Source organism: Rhinoraja longicauda, chromosome 3 (assembly GCF_053455715.1).
Source record: "Rhinoraja longicauda isolate Sanriku21f chromosome 3, sRhiLon1.1, whole genome shotgun sequence".
NCBI classification, from domain to species: Eukaryota; Metazoa; Chordata; class Chondrichthyes; order Rajiformes; family Arhynchobatidae; genus Rhinoraja; species Rhinoraja longicauda.
In genome coordinates this window covers 28,028,017-28,046,694 of record NC_135955.1, presented here as the reverse complement: position 1 = coordinate 28,046,694, position 18,678 = coordinate 28,028,017, and the positions used below count along the sequence as shown (strand labels likewise).

Sequence of the window (18,678 nt, the reverse complement as noted above, 5' to 3'; positions counted from 1 at the left end):
TCCGCTCATCACTTTAATTTTATGATGACTGTTGGCAGATCAATTTCCCTACTGGAATAAATAAAGTACTATCGTATCGAATTAAAGGACTTCTTTTAGGAAGGAGATGAGGAGAAATTTCTTTAGTCAGAGGCTGGTGAATCAGTGGAATTCTTTGCCACAGATGGCTGTGGAGGCCAAACCTGTGGATGTTTTTAAGGCAGAGATAGGTAGATTCTTGATTAGTACAGGTGGCTGAGGTTATGGAGAGAAGGCAGGAGAATGGGGTTAGGAGGGAGAGATAGATCAGCCATGATTGAATGGTGGAGTAGACTTGATGGGCCGAATGGCCTAATTCTACTATTTCTTATGACAACAAAGTGTTGGAAGAGTTCAGTGGATCAGGCAACATGATTAATGCATTTTCTCCTGAATTCCCATTGGGCTTACTGGTGACTGACTTCCTTACACTTTGGATTTAGCGGCACGGTTGAAATTTTGGATCCCAGGCATGAACGGAGGTGGCCGAAGGAGCTGCGGAACAGAGACGTTAACTGTTAGAGGAAGATTTGCCGCAGAAATTATAACTGGGATAGTGAGAACTTGTACACCCTAATTCCGACACTTGCATGGACTAGCAGAGCCTTTTGGTGCCAATGGGGAGTTGTTGCCAATGCCCGCCTCGTGTCACAACCTATGTGAAGATGAAACATTGATGACAGACATTGAGGCATCTCATTCTCTTTCATCCTTCAGATTGTGCAGTGGCGTAATGGATGTGCGAAATGCTCTGAATCACAAAATAAACGTGGGGCTTGGAACTGGTAGGTAAAGCAGGTTGTGTTATGTAAAATATAACAGCTGTTCCTCTTTACAGCCCTTATTAAAGTTACATTTCCATTTAATTAATTTTCAGTTTCATTCAGTTCTCACCCATTTTTGGCCTCCATTCACCACCTAAGGCTGATGTATCTTTCCCTCTCTACCCCGTTCTCCTGCCTTCTCCCTGTAACCACTGACATCCATACTAATCAAGATGTTAGATTTTGTCCAATTTATTCTGGATCTAAAGTGGACTAGACCTCCTTCCATGCAGAATAAATAAAGCAGGGAGAAATATTGGGACAATCCACTGTTTTCATAATTGTTGCTAATGAAGTGATTTTATTTTAATCGTAAATTTATTGAAAGGGGAATCGAGATTCATCTTTAAACACCACGCTTCCCAGGACACTTAAAATCTAACTAAGTAGAAATGTGTAATGTAGAAAGCCTTTTAGCCAATTTGTGCACAGCAGTTTACCATAAATGAAACGGAAATAATGGATGAGGATGAGGATAACTGAGGATGATATCAACAATTATATGGTTTACCAAGACCCTTTGGTGTGGATTTCATTGGAGACCCTGCAACAGGCAGAAACACCCACACTTTTAGCAGCATTGAAAGTCCTGATGCATCCTGATGTATTGGACCACCAAAGGGCATAACTGGACCCATGGAATGTGGTTGGTGCCATGGTCTAGGAACTGGTAATAGGATACAATGCCCCAACTCCACCTGACTACAGTGACGCCCGGAGACATTACAATGTCTCTTGCAGTTTGAGTGGTGGCTTGCCACCAGGGAGAACAGCAGCAGAACTACTTCATTACCACCCTAATGCCCTTATTCTGCATATTAAGGGTGCCCTCCTGACAGTGCAGCATGGTGGTACAGCGGTAGAGTTGCTGTCTTACAGTGCCAGGGTCCCAGGTTCAATCCTGACTTCAGGTGGTGTCTGCATGGAATTTGTACATTCTCCCCATGACGTGCGTGGGTTTTTTCCGGGTTCCTCCCATACTCCAAAGATGTACAGATTTGTAGGCTAATTGGTTTGGTATAATTGTAAATTGTCCCTAATGTGTGTAGGATATTGTTAGTGTGTGAGGATCGCTGGTCGGTGCGGACTTGATGGACCAAAGGGCCTGTTTCTAAACTAAACTTAACTAAAGGTGCCAGCTTTCCGCTGCATTTGATGACGTGGAATGCTGAAATGAAACGGAAATAATGGATGAGGGATATTGGGACAATCCACTGTTTTCATAATTGTTGCTAATGAAGTGATTTTATTTTAATCATAAATTTATTGAAACTCTGTTAGATGTTTCAGGTGGTTACTCGCCTTCAATACTCGATGCTGTGCGTAGAGCGACTGATGTGTCCGATATTCTGAGCTTAAACACTACAGATTATGAGAAGCTTTCATATGAAGAAGTGTTTCGACTTGCAACCCTTGGTGGCAGTAAAGGTGAGAAAGTGTTTATAATCCAAATGAAGCTATTTTGTAATTTGACAAATTCATTATAAGATTTACAGGACAGAAGCTGGTCACTGGGCCTGACAGCTGACTGTCAGTTGATAAACTCCACAGATCTCTGCCCCAGTCCTCTTCATCTCAGCCCATCAACCCATCCTTCTATTCCCTATTTCCTCAGGTGCACCCAGCATCCTCTTAAATTAGTTAATGACTTCTACATTGTTGGTGATATAAATTATTTTGATTTCCCCATTAGATTTAAGAGGGACTATCTTACAGTTGCGTTCCTTGTTTTCATTTCCCCTTTAAGAGGCTGTATCTCCCTAGATACTGTATAACTTTATCAGCTTAAGCCCCTCCATTATGTTATCCAGGGTAAAGAACCACAGCCTGTTCAGCCTTTTCTGAATGATGGACCAATCCCTCCCTCTCACTCTTTTCTCTCCCTCTCCTTTCTCTTCATTTCTCTCCCTCCTCGCTCTCTGTTCTCTCTCCCTATCTCTCCATTCTCACTCTTTGTTTTCTCCTTTCCTGCTCACATTTCTCTCTCCTCTCTCTGTTCACTCTCCTTTCTCTCCTTCCTATCTCCTTAATTTCTCCTTCCTTTCTTTCTACTTTCTCTCTCTCCTTTCTCACTCTCCTTTCTCTCTTTCTATTTTTGCTCTCTTTCCTTTCTCTCATTTCTCCCTTTTTTTCTCTCTCTTTTCTCAATTTCACCTTCCTCGCTCTTGTTTCCTGGTCTCTTTCTTGTTTTTTTTCTCTCTCCTTTCACTTTTTCCTTTTTTCTTTCCTTTCTCTCTCCTCTATCTTTCCCACCTCACCATTCTCAGAGTAAAGATCTGTATTCCCTATCGTGATTTATTAATGATAATATTGTGGTAATGGATGCTATTTTTGTATTCCCTCTCCCCACACACACCTGCATGTATACAATGGCTCTAACGCAGCAAAATGTCCCCAAGCAGAAGGAGCAATTCTGAACTTTTAGACCCAAGGCTTAGTCAAAGAGGTAGGTTTTCAAGAGAGTGGTAAAGGATGAGAGATGGGGGAGAAGTTTGGGGAAGGAGTTGCAGACCTCCTGGCCCTGACATTTGAGGGGGGAAGGAGCCTACCACCTACAGCTTAAGTAGGTTATGCTTACTACAGGTCAACAAACAAAAGCACCTGGTAGAAACGCTTTCTATGGGTCTACATTCTTGAACTCCATTATTTTGGAGGTGTTTGGCAACCCTCAGCCTCATGCTTTATGGGGAAAGTATTGACTTGTGCAGAAGGAGAAGACAGGTGAAGCACAGGTTGCAGAGTACCAGACCTCTCAACCCTTCCGAATTTGGCGGAAAGTTTCCGCTTTCTTTTTTCATTTCAGCCATTCCGATTTCACCACACATTTTTCCTTCAAAACACATGCCCCGCCCCATCGCAGGCCTGGCCTGGCCTGGCCTCACCCCTGCCTTGGCCTGGCCTCTGGCCTGGCCTCACCCCTGGCCTGGCCTCGCCCCTGGCCTGGCCTGGCCTCACCCCCTGGCCTGGCCTGGCCTCGCCCCTGGCCTAGCCTCGCCCCTGGCCTGGCCCCTGGCCTGGCCCCTGGCCTGGCCTCACCCCTGGCCTGGCCTCGCCCCTGGCCTGGCCTCGCCCCTGGCCTGGCCTAGCCTCACCCCTGGCCTGGCCTCGCCCCTGGCCTGGCCTCACCCCTGGCCTGGCCTCACCCCTGGCCTGGCCTGGCCTCGCCCCTGGCCTGGCCTCGCCCCTGGCCTGGCCTGGCCTGACCCCTGGCCTGGCCTCACCCCTGGCCTGGCCTCGCCCCTGGCCTGGCCTGGCCTCGCCCCTGGCCTGGCCTGGCCTCACCCCTGGCCTGGCCTCACCCCTGGCCTGGCCTGGCCTCACCCCTGGCCTGGCCTCACCCCTGGCCTGGCCTCGCCCCTGTCCTGGCCTCGCGGCATATTAGAGTGGGGGGAGGGGAGTGGAGGTGGGGGGGAGACTATTATTTCCAACAGTCTGTAGTTCTTGGACTACATGTACAATGTCAGGCCTATCACGAGTATATTCTGCTATTTATAGAAAGGTTATTGAACAGAAATACCTTTTACAACACAAAGAAAAAATGGATTTTTTTGTTTTGTTTTTTCTATTTTGTTTTTTTCTGACACATCCCAATTCTCTTGTTATTGAATAAAAGAACAATGGTCATGAAATGTCTGACTAAGTTATGAAGAAAGAGTTTCATTTAAAACTGCACATACCTAATTTCATTGATGACATAATTGCTCCAGTGGTCTTCAACAGCAAATCACAACGCTCCCCCACCCCCCTCACTACCCTCCACCACTCCCCTTCCCCACCCCCTCTCCCCACTCCCACTCCCACTCTACCCCTTCCCCTCCCCCCTTTCCCCCCACCCCACTCCCCCCTCCTCTCCCACTCCCTTCCTACCCCTGACCCCCACTCCTCCCTCCCCCACACCCCAACCCTCGTCCCCCCCATTCACCCAGGGGAGGTGGGGGGAAAGGAGGGGGAGGGGTGGGGGTAGAGAGGGGGTGGGGGGAGGGGAGTGGGGGTGGCGGGAGGGTAGTAGGGGGGTTGGGGAGGACAATGACCGTTGTGATTTGCTGTTGAAGACCACTGGAGCAAGTATGTCTTCAATGAAATTAGGTATGTGCAGTTTTAAATGAAACTCTTTCCTCATAACGTACTTGTACATTTTATGACCATTGTTCTTTTATTCAATACCAAGAGATTTGGGATGTGTAAGAAAAAAGCAAAACAGAAAAAAACAAAACAAAGCATTTTTTTCTTTGTGTTGTTAAAAGTATTTCTGTTCAATAACCTTTCAATAAATAGCAGAATATACTCATGATAGGCCTGACATTGGACATGTAGTCCAAGAACTACAGACTGTTGGAAATAATAATAATTTTTCACACATGAATGCAGTGCAACGCGTACGCGCATTTGGCGTGCATACTTTTTTTGCTGAAAAGTTGTATTACGCGCTATATTATGAATTTTTATGTAAAATTCTGAAATTTGGACAATAAAATTATGAATTTGTACAATCAAATGTTGGGAGGACTGTATACCCTCCGGTTCTCGATTCTAAAAGAAGGAAAGAGTGGCTATGAAGTGTATGGAATCATCTTGCCTGAGAATCTGGAAAAGGTCCCAATGGACAATAACAGCAAAATTGTAAATTCCTCATTCAAGAAAAGAGAGAGTAAAAGTGCAGTATTATGCCAAGTTTGTGTGACATTGCATATTGGGAATAACCTTTAATCCAATGTTAAGGAAGTAGGAACAGGACATTTAGGGTTAGGTTAAGCAGGGTCGTTATGGTTTTATGAAATGGGAATCATGTTTGAAAGATTGTATGTTTTTTTGGAGAATGCAAAGAGCAGGGCGTATACAGGGAATCAGGAGATAAATAGAATGTGACTGGGTGGGATTAGCATAAATGGGCACGGATTTGATTGGCTGACGAGCCCGATTCAATGATATTTTATTGAAAAATGTACCTATGTGTAGTGAAATGCTTTGTTTTGCACACAACCCAGTAACAGCATACAGTAGACCTCACCTCGGCAGTACACAAGTGTTGCCATGTTTCTGGCTCTGACAATGTCACAAAAGTTCACCGAACAGTCGTATCTACTGCCTGCTGCTGCAAGTGGCCCCCCACCCCCCCCCCCCCCCTTCTCGGCAGCTCCTCACTGTGAAACTCTCGGTGACCCTCCTTACTCTCGGTGGTCCACCTACGCTCTCAGCGGTCCACATTTCTCTGGCTAGTTTGCCAATCATCTTCACGCTTTCATCTGCTGGAAATCGTGTCCCTGTCTAAACCCTTAATGGTTTTAAACCACCCACTGACATTTCTAAACTCCTCCGCTGTGAACAGAACAACCCCAGCTTCTTAAGTCTCCCTTTTACAAATTATACAAGTACTTTATCAAAGATAATTTTGCTTTTTACAGCATTGGGCCTTGAAAAGGTGACAGGAAATTTTGAGGTGGGAAAGGATTTTGATGCTGTTCTGGTCAACGCTGGCGTCCCAGGTTCTCCCTTTGACGTATTCCATGAGGATGCTCTGCAGGTAAATATTTGGTGGGGGCGTTTCAAAGCAAAGTTGAAAAGCTCATAAGTATCGATGTTTCACATGTTGCTGAAATACTCTTTCCTGATTTTTCAGGATATCTTTCAGAAGTTCCTGTTCTTGGGTGAGTTGTGAGCATATTTAACTATCACATAATCCTTTGCAATTCCACTAAACTGTAAGCGCTAAAACTTGTATATTTTTGCTTAGCTTGAAATATATTCCCTGATATTTCCGTACGGCTCAGTGTCAGACTTTATTTTGTAACTTGGAGGTTATGTGACTGCATGGGAGATAATTCGGAGGTGATTTCGTGAGGGTGTTGCCTGAAAACACAGCAGGAAAAACATACCTCTTTGCTCTCTACCCGAAACGTCATCCATTCCTTCTCTCCAGACACGCTGCCTGTCCCGCTGAGTTACTCCAGCATTTTGCGCCTTATCATCGGTTTAAACCAGCATCTGCAGTTCCTACCTGGACACAGCAGGAAAGATAGGCTCAGTTGAGTTGATTTCCTTTGGAACAGATAAGGAGTTGAGATTTATTTTTGGTGCAAACATTGTGAAGGACCCAGAGTGGATGAACATTAAGAACCAATTTCCTTCACTGGAGGACACAGATTCCATGACTAAAGGACACAGATTTAAAGTAATAAGTTGGAGAATTAGAGGGGAGTTTTAGATCTCACTGTCATAAAGGCTATATAACCAGGTAGAGAAAAAAAACACCTTTCACTTCTGAAGGTACAGACATGGGTGTACAGAAGAGGTGCTTAAGGTACTATCATGTTTGAAGGTAGACAAATCTCCAGGGCCTGATCAGATATTTCCGTGGATCATTGTGGGAAACCAGAGAGGAAATTGCGGAAGACCTGGTTGAAATTTACGAGTTGTCTTTAAATACAGGAGAGGTGCCGGAAGACTGGAGGGTGGCAAATATTGTGCCTCATTCAAGAAGGGCTACAGGGAAAATGTTCAGAACTATAGGCCAGTGAGCTTAACATCTGTAGTTGGAAAGTTACTCGAGAGTATTCTGAGGGATAGGATATACAGGCATTTAGACAGACAAGAGCCTATTATGGATAGTCAGCATGGTTTTGTATATGGGAGGTTGTGTCTCACAAATCTGATCGAGATTTTTGCAGACGTGACCAAAAAGGTCGATGAGGGCAGAGTGTCGATGTATATATGGACTTCAGCAAAGCATTCAACAAGGTTGCTCTGGAAAGTTAGGTCGCATGGGATCCAAGATGAGATAGCTGAATGGGTGGAAAATTTGCTTAATGGAAGGAGGCAGAGGGTGATGGTGGAAGGCAGCTTCTCGGACTGGAGGCCTGTGACTAATGGCGTGCCTCAGGGTTCGGTGCTGAGCCCATTACTGTTTGTCATCTATATCAATGATTTGGATGAGAACATACATGGCAAGATTCGCAAGTTTACAGATGATACAAAAGTGGGTGGTTTAGCAGATAGTGAAGATGATTGTGAAAAATTGCAGCAGAATCTTGATCGATTGGCCAGGTGGGCTGAGGAATGGTTGATGAAATTTAATACATAGAAATGTGAGGTGTGGCATTTTGGGTAGTCTAACATGGGCAGGACCTACACACTGAATGGCAGGGCTCTGAGGAGTGTAGAGCAGAGGGATCTAGGCGTGCAGGTGCACTGTTCCTTGAAGGGACCTAGGTGTGCAGGCGCAGGTAGATTCTGTAGGGTGGTCAAAAAGGTTTTTGGCACACTATCCTTCATCAGTCAGAGTATTGAGTATAGAAGTTGGGAGGTCATGTTGCAGTTGTATAAGACGTTGGTGAGGCTGCATTTAGAGTATTGTGTTCAGTTCTGGGCCCGGTGTTACAGGAAATATTTTGTCTAGCTCGAAAGGGTACATTGAAGACATGAGGATGTTGCCAGGACTGAAGGGTCTGAGCCTCAGAGAGAGGTTGAATAGATTGGGACTCTATTCCTTGGAGCGCAGGAGAATGAGGAGTGATCTTATAGAGTTGTATAAAATCATGAGAGGAATAGATCGGGTAGATGCACAGAGTCTCTTGCCCAGAGTAGGTGAATCGAGGACCAGAGGACATAGGTTTAAGGTGAAGGGGAAAAGATTTAAAAGGAATCTGAGGGATAACGTTTTCACACAAATGGTGGTGAGTGTATGGAACAAGCTGCCAGAGGAGGTAGTTGAGGCAGGGACTGTCCCAACATTTAAGTAAGGTAGACAGGTACATGGAAAGGATAGGTTTGTAGGAATATGGACCAAATGTGGCCAGGTGGGACTAATGTAGCTGTGTCATGTGGGCAAGTTGGGCCGAAGGTTCTGTTTCCACACTGTATCACTCTATGACGTTGCTAGGTACAGGACTTTGGACTGGATCTGAATTAAATTTTCAACTATCTGGACCAAATGCCCTTCTCTGCTGTCAATCTCTGTCATTCAATGATTGGCTGTATGGCACTGTTAAAATGCATTGGGATTCTTTCTAAACGAACTCAACAGATTTCAGTCATTATCCCATTGCAATTTAATGGGAGCTTTCATTAAAACCTGTTTAACTCACGTTTTTTTAATTTCTTGTGTTACAAAGGGAACGTTAGAAAGTATGCTATCACCCGTAAATAACTTTGAGAAATCCCTAGGTTGTCAGAGACACAAGTTGTAATGTGACCGCAGCTTTAGGAAAAGGGGACGTACACGAGATCTGGGTGTCCTAGTGCATCAGTCACTGAGAGGAAGCATGCAGGTACAGCAGGCAGTGAAGAAAGCCAATGGAATGTTGGCCTTCATAACAAGAGGAGTTGAGTATAGGAGCTAAGAGGTCCTTCTGCAGTTGTACAGGGCCCTAGTGAGACCGCACCTGGAGTACTGTGTGCAGTTTTGGTCTCCAAATTTGAGGAAGGATATTCTTGCTATTGAGGTTGTGCAGAGTAGGTTTACTAGGTTAATTCCCGGAATAGCGGGACTGTCATATGTTGAAAGACTGGAGCGACTAGGCTTGTATACACTGGAATTTAGAAGGATGAGAGGGGATCTTATCGCAACATATAAGATTATTAAAGGGTTGGACACGTTAGAGGCAGGAAACATGTTCCCAATGTTGGGGGAGCCAGAACCAGGGGCCTTAGGTTAAGAATAAGGGGTAGGCCATTTAGAACGGAGATGAGGAAAAACGTTTTCAGTCAGAGAGTTGTAAATCTGTGGAATTCTCTGCCTCAGAAGGCAGTGGAGGCCAATTCTCTGAATGCATTCAAGAGAGAGCTAGATAGAGCTCTTAAGGATAGCGGAGTCAGGGGGTATGGGGAGAAGGCAGGAAGGGGGTACTGATTGAGAATGATCAGCCATGATCACATTGAATGGTGGTGCTGGCTCGAAGGGCCAAATGGCCTACTCCGTTGTCTATTGTCTATTTACGTGACAGTTAAACAGGTTTTAATGAAAGTAACAAAGCCACGTTTTTTTCTGCTTTGTGCTTGTATTTTTGGACCAAGTTATTTAAAACCTGCACAAGGAAAATGAGACAAAAACACCTCCCAGGCCTGAGGCAGTTGCCTAGCAACCCAAAACTGGATTCAGAAGGCTTCCACAGTTCATTTCTGGCCTCAGTTCTGAGCTGAGTATGAATGAATGTTGTTCCCCAGAGCAATACTGAAGAAAAATCATAAAGTCACTTTAAATAAACGTTCTATTGCCAGTAACACTTTTGCTTAATAGATTTAACAAAAAATTGTAGTCAGCTCTGTTTAGATGAAGTTGTGCATTATCCTGTAGAAACAATGAATGGCAGATGCTGGTTTATACCAAAGATAGACACAAAGTACTGGAGTAACTCAGCGGGCTAGGCAGCAACTGGAGAAAAGGGAGGGGTGATGTATTGGGACAGAACCCTTCTTCAGACTGTACTGCATCTGAAGAAAAGTCCCGACCCAAAATGTTGTCAATGATCTTAAGAAGGGTCCTGACCCAAAAGTCTGACATCAGTCTGAAGAAGGGTCTCGACCCGAAACGTCACTCATTCCTTCTCTCCAGAGATGCTGCCTGACCCGCTGAGTTACTCCAGCATTTTGTGATACCTTCGCCCTGACCCAAAATGTCACCTATCCATGTTCTTCAGAGATGCTGCCTGACCCACAGGATTACTCCAGCACTTTGTGTCATTTTGTGTCAATCAGCATCTGCAGTTCCTTATTTCTACATTCTCTACTTGTGGCTAATGCCCCCCTAATCCAGGCATCATTCTGGTAAATCTCTTCTGTACCATTGGCAAAGCCTCCATATCCTTCCTCTATTGGGGCGAACAGAACTATGCGCAATGTTCCAAAGGAGCGTTCAACAGACTTGGATTGTTTTTTACGGAATACCGGAGGTTGAGGGGAATCTTGAAAGCAGTATATAAAATTATGAAAGGCATAGATAGACAGTACCTTTTTTGCAGGATGGAAATATCAATACTAAAGGGCATAGCTTTTAAGCGGGAGGAGCAACGTTTACCAGAGATATGTGGGGTGAGTTTCTCATAGATGGCGAGGCTCTGGAACACGCTGCCAGGAATGGTGATGGAGACAGATACAACAGTGGCATTTGGCAGATTTTTGGATAGGTACATGGATATACAGGGAATGGAGGGATATGGGTTAAGTGCAGGAAGACAAGAGTTGGTCTTGGCGTCATGTTCAGCCGCAGGGCCTGCTCCTGTGCCGTACTTTTCTATGTTCTATATGCACCGAATATGAAACAGCAATGAAACTCTTACTTGCTGCAGCTTTATAGGCATATTGGATGCAACAACAATAAAAATGCAATATATCACCAGTTATTCCAAGTAAACTGAGACATGATGGTGCAAAAATTTAAGTATGCAGTACAACCACAATAGTGCAAAGTCTGGGTTGGGTTTGGTTTGTATTTAGGCTTGTGCATGTTGGTTCAAGAACCTGGTGATTGATGGGAAGAAACTCTACTCTTGAACCTGAAGGTAATGGTTCTCAGACTCCCACACCTTCTTCCCGATGGTAGCAGCGAGAAGAGGGTGTAATCAGGTGCGTAGGTAGCTTCTTGAAGCTGCTCTCCCTGTAGATCCCTTCAGTGGTGGCGAGGTTAGGACCCGTGATGGACCATCCAATGTCCACCACTTTCTGCAGTCTTCATTTTTCTTGAGCATCTATGCCAACTCAGGCATCAGTAAACTGGAAACAGACTGAAGAGTCTACAGTATTTGAAGTTCACAGAAGAAAGATCATTTCTTGTTAAAGTTAACCATTTTATAATAAAGATCTCTTTCACTCCTTTGATATTTGTTTTTTTGCAGGTGATGACAGAAACATGACAGAGATCTACGTGGCTGGCAAGCAAGTGTTTCCTTGTCCGAAAGCCTAGGTCACACCTCACCTCGCTAGGATGGATTGAAGGATACTCCTTTCAATCACGGTGAACCCCTGGTATAAGAGGTGCCTTACTTCTGTCCGCAGGGGCTGGCTTCTTTATTTAGAGGATGACGGGTAGTTAGGTTAAGGCTTTAAATAGCAATTCTGCTGCTTTCAGCAAGGTTTCAACTTTAATGTCTATCTTTGGGTCTTCTATGTTATTTTGCTTCTCCTGTTGGGTTTCCAGATGTGCCTTGCACCATCCTTGGAAAATGGGAGCAGGATGATACAGTCATTCCCTGATTCAGAACTGTGAGCTCAACTTTCCCTAACTCCAGGATATTGATCCCAAATTTTGGGAGTGCCTTGGCTACGAAGAACTGACTTGTTCACATAGCTATTGAATGATACAGCATCAAGATGCCATTCAGTCCATTCACCCTTCAACACACCTCCTTCCTCTAGCTTTTGTATTCTAATTTATTTTCTTCTATTCAAGAGTTTTAAAGAGAAATAGGGACAGGAAAAAGCTGTACAGCCTGGAATCTGCTCCACTATTCACTTATATCATGGAGAGATAGAGCACTCATGGGGAGATAGAGCACGGAAGTTGGCCCTTCAGCCCATCTAGTCAGCGCCAACACATGGCCTTGCACTAAATATTATTCCCTTATCATGTCTCTGTACACTGTAAATGGCTCGATTGTAATCATGTATTGTCTTTCCACTGACTGGTTAGCACGCAAAAAAAGCTTTTCACGGTACCTCGGTACACGTAACAATAAACTAAACTGAACAAAATAAACTAAACTGAACCCTCAAGTCTACTTTCCTAATCATTCCTTATATCCTACATTTCCTTCAAAGTCAAAACATCCCTCGGTCTCAGCCGTGAATATGCTCAACACTGAACGTCTGGAACCCACTGTGGGAGAGAACTCCAAATTCGCTTTTACTGAAGAGATTTCCCCTCTGCTCAATTACAAATGACCACCCAAGCCCATGCACACAAATCTAGACAGCATCCCTCTCCCCATCAGAACTGCCCCCTCCATCGACTCCTTTAAGTCTAGGCTCAAAACCTATTTCTACTCCCTAGCGTTTGAGGCTCATTGAGGAGGCGCTGTGAACTGTTTGCATGCTATTGTATGTTTCATTTTTTTTCCCATTGGAACCTAATCAGATGTACAGCACTTTGGTCAACGTGGGTTGTTTTTAAATGTGCTATACAAATAAAATTGACTTGACTTGACTTAATTAAACTAAAACATCATGATCGGCATGGGCAAGTTGGGTAAAGGCTTTATTTCCATGTTCTATGATTGTATGATTCTACAACCTAATGGCATTAAGGAAACATGAGAAATTAAAAACAAAGGTGGAATATATAGAGAAAAACTGAAAAATTGTTTGCAAAATAAGTGAAAGAGTATCTTTTTAAGGAAAATCAATATAATTAGCTTTTTGTCTGTTTCTGATGTCAATTCAAATTGTCAAGTGGTTTATATCCTGCCAAGCCCTGTTAAAAATCTTGGCATTTATGTGATGTGTAAGCAAGGATCCTATATCTCCGAATAAGGGACCTGACCCGAAACGATGGTTGTCCATTTCCCATCCATCCTCCCCAATGCTACATAATCTTCCCTTCCTCCAGAAGATTAGTTTTTTTAATTCCTCATTTAATGTCGCTGAACTTTAAGATATTTTGTGTGTTCTATGTCAAATAAAAGCAGTAATATTGTATCAGCAATTTTATGGGGGGGGGGGGTTGGAAGCTTATTACACTATATTGAAGTATATGGGGATCTGTGCAACTACCTAAATAGGTAGGAAAGGTTTAGAGGGATATGGGCCAAACGCGTTCAGTTTGGGACTAGAGTAGATGGGGCATCTTGGTCGGCATGGGAAAAGGGCTAGTTACATACTCTATGACTCTACGACCTAATAGCATTAAAACAAAACATGATGAATTAAACACAACAGCATAATATAAATGGAAATACTGTTGCAAAGAAAGTCAGCACGACAAGTCAAATAGTATTTTCTAACGGAGAATTTAAAAAACCAATAGCTCTCTGCTTCTGGTGTAAATTCAAGTTGTCAATCAATGGCAAGTAAACACAGACTATTGAAGATCGTGGAATTTCTGTAATGTTTAAACAAGGATCCTATCTATCTGAAGAGAGGACCCAACCCGAAACATTGGTTGTCCATTTCCCACCTAATTATATATGGTTAAATCAAGTGCCCCGTAACTGAGATATTCTTTTTTATCAAGAGTACCATTGATCCATTTTCCAATTTGTATGTCCTGGTGCAAACATTCTGAGGAATACTTGTGATACCTTTGTTAATCATTTTCTCCAATACTTCATCCTTCACTCTTGCATTTGAACTCCTGTGATAGACACAAAGAATTGGAGTAACTCAGCGGGTCAGACAGCATTTCTGGAGAAAAGGAATAGGTGACGTTTCTGGTCGAGAACCTACTGTGATTTACTAATTCTCAACATTGTAGTCAATACACTGGAATTTAGAAGGATGAGAGGAGATCTTATCGAAACGTATAAGATTATTAAGGGGTTGGACACGTTAGAGGCAGGAAACATGTTCCCAATGTTGGGGGAGTTCAGAACAAGGGGCCACAGTTTAAGAATAAGGGGTAGGCCCTTTAGAATGGAGATGAGGAAAACTTTTTCAGTCAGAGAGTTGTGAATCTGTGGAATTCTCCGCCTCAGAAGGCAGTGGAGGCCAATTCTCTGAATGCATTCAAGAGAGGGCTAGATAGAGCTCTTAAGGATAGCGGAGTCAGGGGGTATGGGGAGAAGGCAGGAACGGGGTACTGATTGAGAATGATCAGCCATGATCACATTGGATGGCGGTGCTGGCTCGAAGGGCCGAATGGCCTCCTGCACCTATTGTCTATTGTCAACCATACCTTGGCTCCCAGCTCCTTGTTGCCATTATCACAAAGGTGATTTCGCTGGAACTGACTTAATAAAACGTGATGAGTGGTGTTTGTTGAGAGGTAGCACCCTCAGTCCCTTTACAAACTAGCATTTTGTTCTGCACTAGGGAGCAAGGAGAGACCATTCAGCCAATCATACCTATGCCAGCTGTTGATATGCGATGACTGGGTTCTGTGGCATCTTGTCGTTCAGAGAACCAGGGGAGCAGGTATGTAGTTTCATAGAGACTGTAACATAGGTTGACAGAATGGTGAAAGAGGCATTTGGCATGCTTGTCTTTATCAGTCAGGGTATCGAGTCCAGGAGTTGGAACATCATGTTACATTGTTAAGGCCACATTTGGATCATTTTGTCAAGATCTGGCCACCCTGCTGTAGGAAGAATGTTATTAAAGTGGAAAGGATACAAAAAAGATTTTCCAGGATATTACCGCATCTTGGAGGGTTTTATAAAGATAGACTGGGACCTATCCCGTCATGCATAGGAGGCAGAGGGGTGACCTTAGAGCAGTTTACATAAAACTATGAGGGGCATATATAAGATGAATAGCCACAGTCTTTTCCCCAGGATAAGGGTGTCTAAAGGTAGAGGGTATCGTTCTCCCTGTATGTACCCAAAGATGAACATTTCCACTCCTCACAACAGGTTGAAGCTCTCAGCTGGAAGTCAAGTTGAGTTCATTGTTATGTGCACAAAAACAGTGTAGTACAGGCACAATGAAAATCAGCAGCATCAAAGGCACCTGGACACAGACATCACATAAACATATAAATTATATGTAAATTCTACAAAACTGAAAAGAAAAAGACTGCAATAAACAAGAGATCAGTGCAAAACACAATTAGAAAACAAGTCCATGGTGGTGCAAGAGGTGGTCTGTAGTGCACTGTTGTCGAGGTAGGGTCGGAGTTGTGCAGGTCAGTTCAAGAACCTGCAAATTATAGGAAAGTAGTTGTAGTAATGGTAGCAGCGAGCAGAGGGCATGGCCCTGATGGTGGGGATCCTTGATGATAGATGCCACCTTGAGGCAGCGTCTGCATGTAGTTGTTTTCGATGAAGGGGAGAGCAGTGGCTCGGATGGACTGGGCCAAGTCCGCCACACTTTGCACCTTCTTAGTTCTCATACATTGAAATTGCTGTACCAGGCCATGACACAACAAGTTAGGATACTTTCCACAGTTTATCTGTAGAAGTTTGTTAAGAGTGTTCGGTGACATACCGAATCACTTTAAAGATCTACGATAGTGAAGGCACTGGTGCATCTTCTTCATGATTATAACTAATTGCTGGACCCAAGACAGGTCATCAGAGATGTTCACACCCAAGTTGGAAGCTGTTAACTCTTTCCACCACTAACCCCGCCAATGAAAATTGTCACATGGTTTCCTGACTGTGAAATCAATGATTAATTCCTTGCTTTTGTTGATGTTGGGGAAGAGGTTGTTGTTGCAGTACCACTCAGCCAGGTGATCATGCTCTTCTTGGGCTCTGGTATGATGGATGCCCATTTAGAGCAGGTGGAACCTCAGACTGGAGAAGCGAGAGGCTGAAGAGGTCTCCAGCCAGTTGGTCCACACAGGTCTTTAGCGCTTGGCCACTTACGTAGTAGTCTGGGCTGGATGCTTTCCGTGGATTCATCCCCTTGAAGGATGCTCAGATGTTGGCCTCAGAGACAGATCTCAGGATTGTCAGATCGTGGGTGTTTGTGTAGGTGTGTCCTTGTTCTCCCTTTCAGAGTGTGCATAAAAGGCATTGAACTCATCCGGAACTGATGCTTTGCGACACCTACGTGGTTTTGCCTTGGAGTTGATAGCGCAGCTGTCGAGCATCCATCCGTGACTTACAACCTGCCTCTTGCAAAGAGACCTTCCCCCAATCTTAATTTCTCCATCTCCACCACATCTGCTCCTAATTTGAGAGTTTCGACTCTGGGACATTCAAGATGTCCCAAAGAGTTGTGAATTTGTGGAATTCTCTGCCACAGAAGGCAGTGGAGGCCAATTCACTGGATGAATTTAAAAGAGAGATAGATAGAACTCTAGGGGCTAGCGGAATCAAGGGATACGGGGAGAAGACAGGCAAGGGTTATTGATTGTGAATGATCAGCCATGATCACAATGAATGGCAGTGCTGGCTCGTGCCAAATGGCCTCCTCCTGCACCTATTTTCTATGTTTCTATGTCCTTTTCTTTAGCAAACGTGGTTTCCCCTCTGCTGTCATAGGATCCCTCACCCATGTCTTCTCTATGTCCCGTTTTTCTGCTTCCACGGCCTCCCCCCCCCCCAGCAGAACAAGAATAGAGTTCCCCTGGTCCTTACCTTTCACCCCACCAGCCTCTGCATTCAATACATCATTCTCTGACATTTCCACCACTTTCAATGTGATCTCACCACCAGTCACATCTTTCCATCCACAACCCTTTCCATTTTCTGCAGAGGCCACACCCTTTGCAACTACTTGGTTCATCCCAAACCACCCGCTCCACAGGTACTTTCCCCTGCAGCCACAGGAAGTAGCACCTGTCCCTACTCCTGCTCCTTCACATTCATCCAAAGACCCCAACGGCCCTTCCAAGTGAGACAGAGGTTCACATAACCTCATCTACTGCTTTTGATGCCCCCGACGTGGCCTCCTTTACATCAGCGAGAACTAGCCTAGACTTGGCGACTGATTCACTGAAAATTTGCACTCAGTTCACCAAGGCCAACTGGATCTCCCACTTGTTAAAAAATGTTAACTTCCCTTTCCATTCCCATCCAGACCTTTCAGTCCTGGGCCTCCTCCATTGCCAAAGTGAGGCCACATGCAGACTAGAGGAATGGTACCTCAGGTTCTGCTTGGGTATCTTACAACCCAACAGTATGAACATCGATTTCTCCAATTTTAACCAACAACCACCCACCCAGTTTCATCAAGCCAGTAATCCCCTCGTCCCAATGTAATTCTTAAAAAAGATTTTCCTGGAAACTTGTACAAGTTCAAATCAATTTTATTGGGCCAGACTTTTTCCATTCACACCATCATTTCCCACCCACCTCCTATACCCAGAAAAAGTGATCAGTTAACGATTATACTTTTACAAAATGAATGCTTTTTTTTTATTGGCACTGGTTCTAATTACTGATATCTAGGATGCTTTGGGACGATTTTGTAAAACAGTTGACATTAACATTTGGAATTCCAGAACTCCTTTGCACACCCATTTCAAAGTCAAATGAACATTTGGACAGGTACATGGATAGCATAGGTTTAGAGAGACTTGTGCCAAATACAGGCAGGTGGGACAAGTGTAAATGGGGCGTGTTGGTCAGCATGGGCAAATTGGGCCAAAGTGCCTGTTTCCATGCCATGTGACTCTATAAAGTGATGCTAGAACATTCCTCATCAAACATGCACAGAAGAGGCCATTCAGCTCTTTATGTCCATACAATTCTTCAATTATTTGCCCAATTCCGTAATGAAAGTGACCATCAAAAATACTACAGATGCTGCAATTATGAAGTAAAAACAGAACCACAGCCTCACACAGTCAGTGATGTTCTCTTTCTCCTTTCCATTCCTGCTCTGCAACTTAAAACTACACATTTTTTTCTAATCCAATTTGGACAAAAGAATTTCAACCTGAAATTTTAACTCTGGTTCTCTGTGCACAGATGTCTGATCATTGAGCACATCAACATTTTATGTTTTTATTCCCTACTGGAAGTTACTTCTACATCTGGTTCCAACGCCCTTTAAGACAACACTTTCCAGATAACCGCAAATATTTGAATAAAGAAACTCACCCCACCCTCCTGGGTCTTTTACCAATTACCTCAAATCTATGTCATCAGATTTTCAACCTCCAAAAGTGTAGAATTTCTCCCTTGCCAGTCTTTCCTGAATCACACTGCTCTTTGAGAGTTTGACAGCATCATTTGATCAGAGAGTTCAGATATAGCCAATTATAAATGAAAGCAATTATTTATTCTAATATCTTGATTTC

General features: G+C 44.0%; 1 protein-coding gene across 1 annotated transcript in view; it reads left to right on the top strand.

Moving 5' to 3' along the window:
- gda (guanine deaminase) overlaps nt 1-13,409 on the top strand; it is a 50,051-nt gene extending 36,642 nt beyond the window's left edge. Inside the window, exons 10-14 of the mRNA XM_078395229.1 lie at nt 736-803; nt 2,124-2,270; nt 6,245-6,363; nt 6,460-6,487; nt 11,669-13,409. Of these exons, the coding sequence (XP_078251355.1) occupies nt 736-803; nt 2,124-2,270; nt 6,245-6,363; nt 6,460-6,487; nt 11,669-11,736 (430 nt within the window). The 3' untranslated portion in view covers nt 11,737-13,409. The remainder of the gene's footprint in view (nt 1-735; nt 804-2,123; nt 2,271-6,244; nt 6,364-6,459; nt 6,488-11,668) is intronic.
- The last annotated feature ends 5,269 nt before the right edge of the window (nt 13,410-18,678 follow it).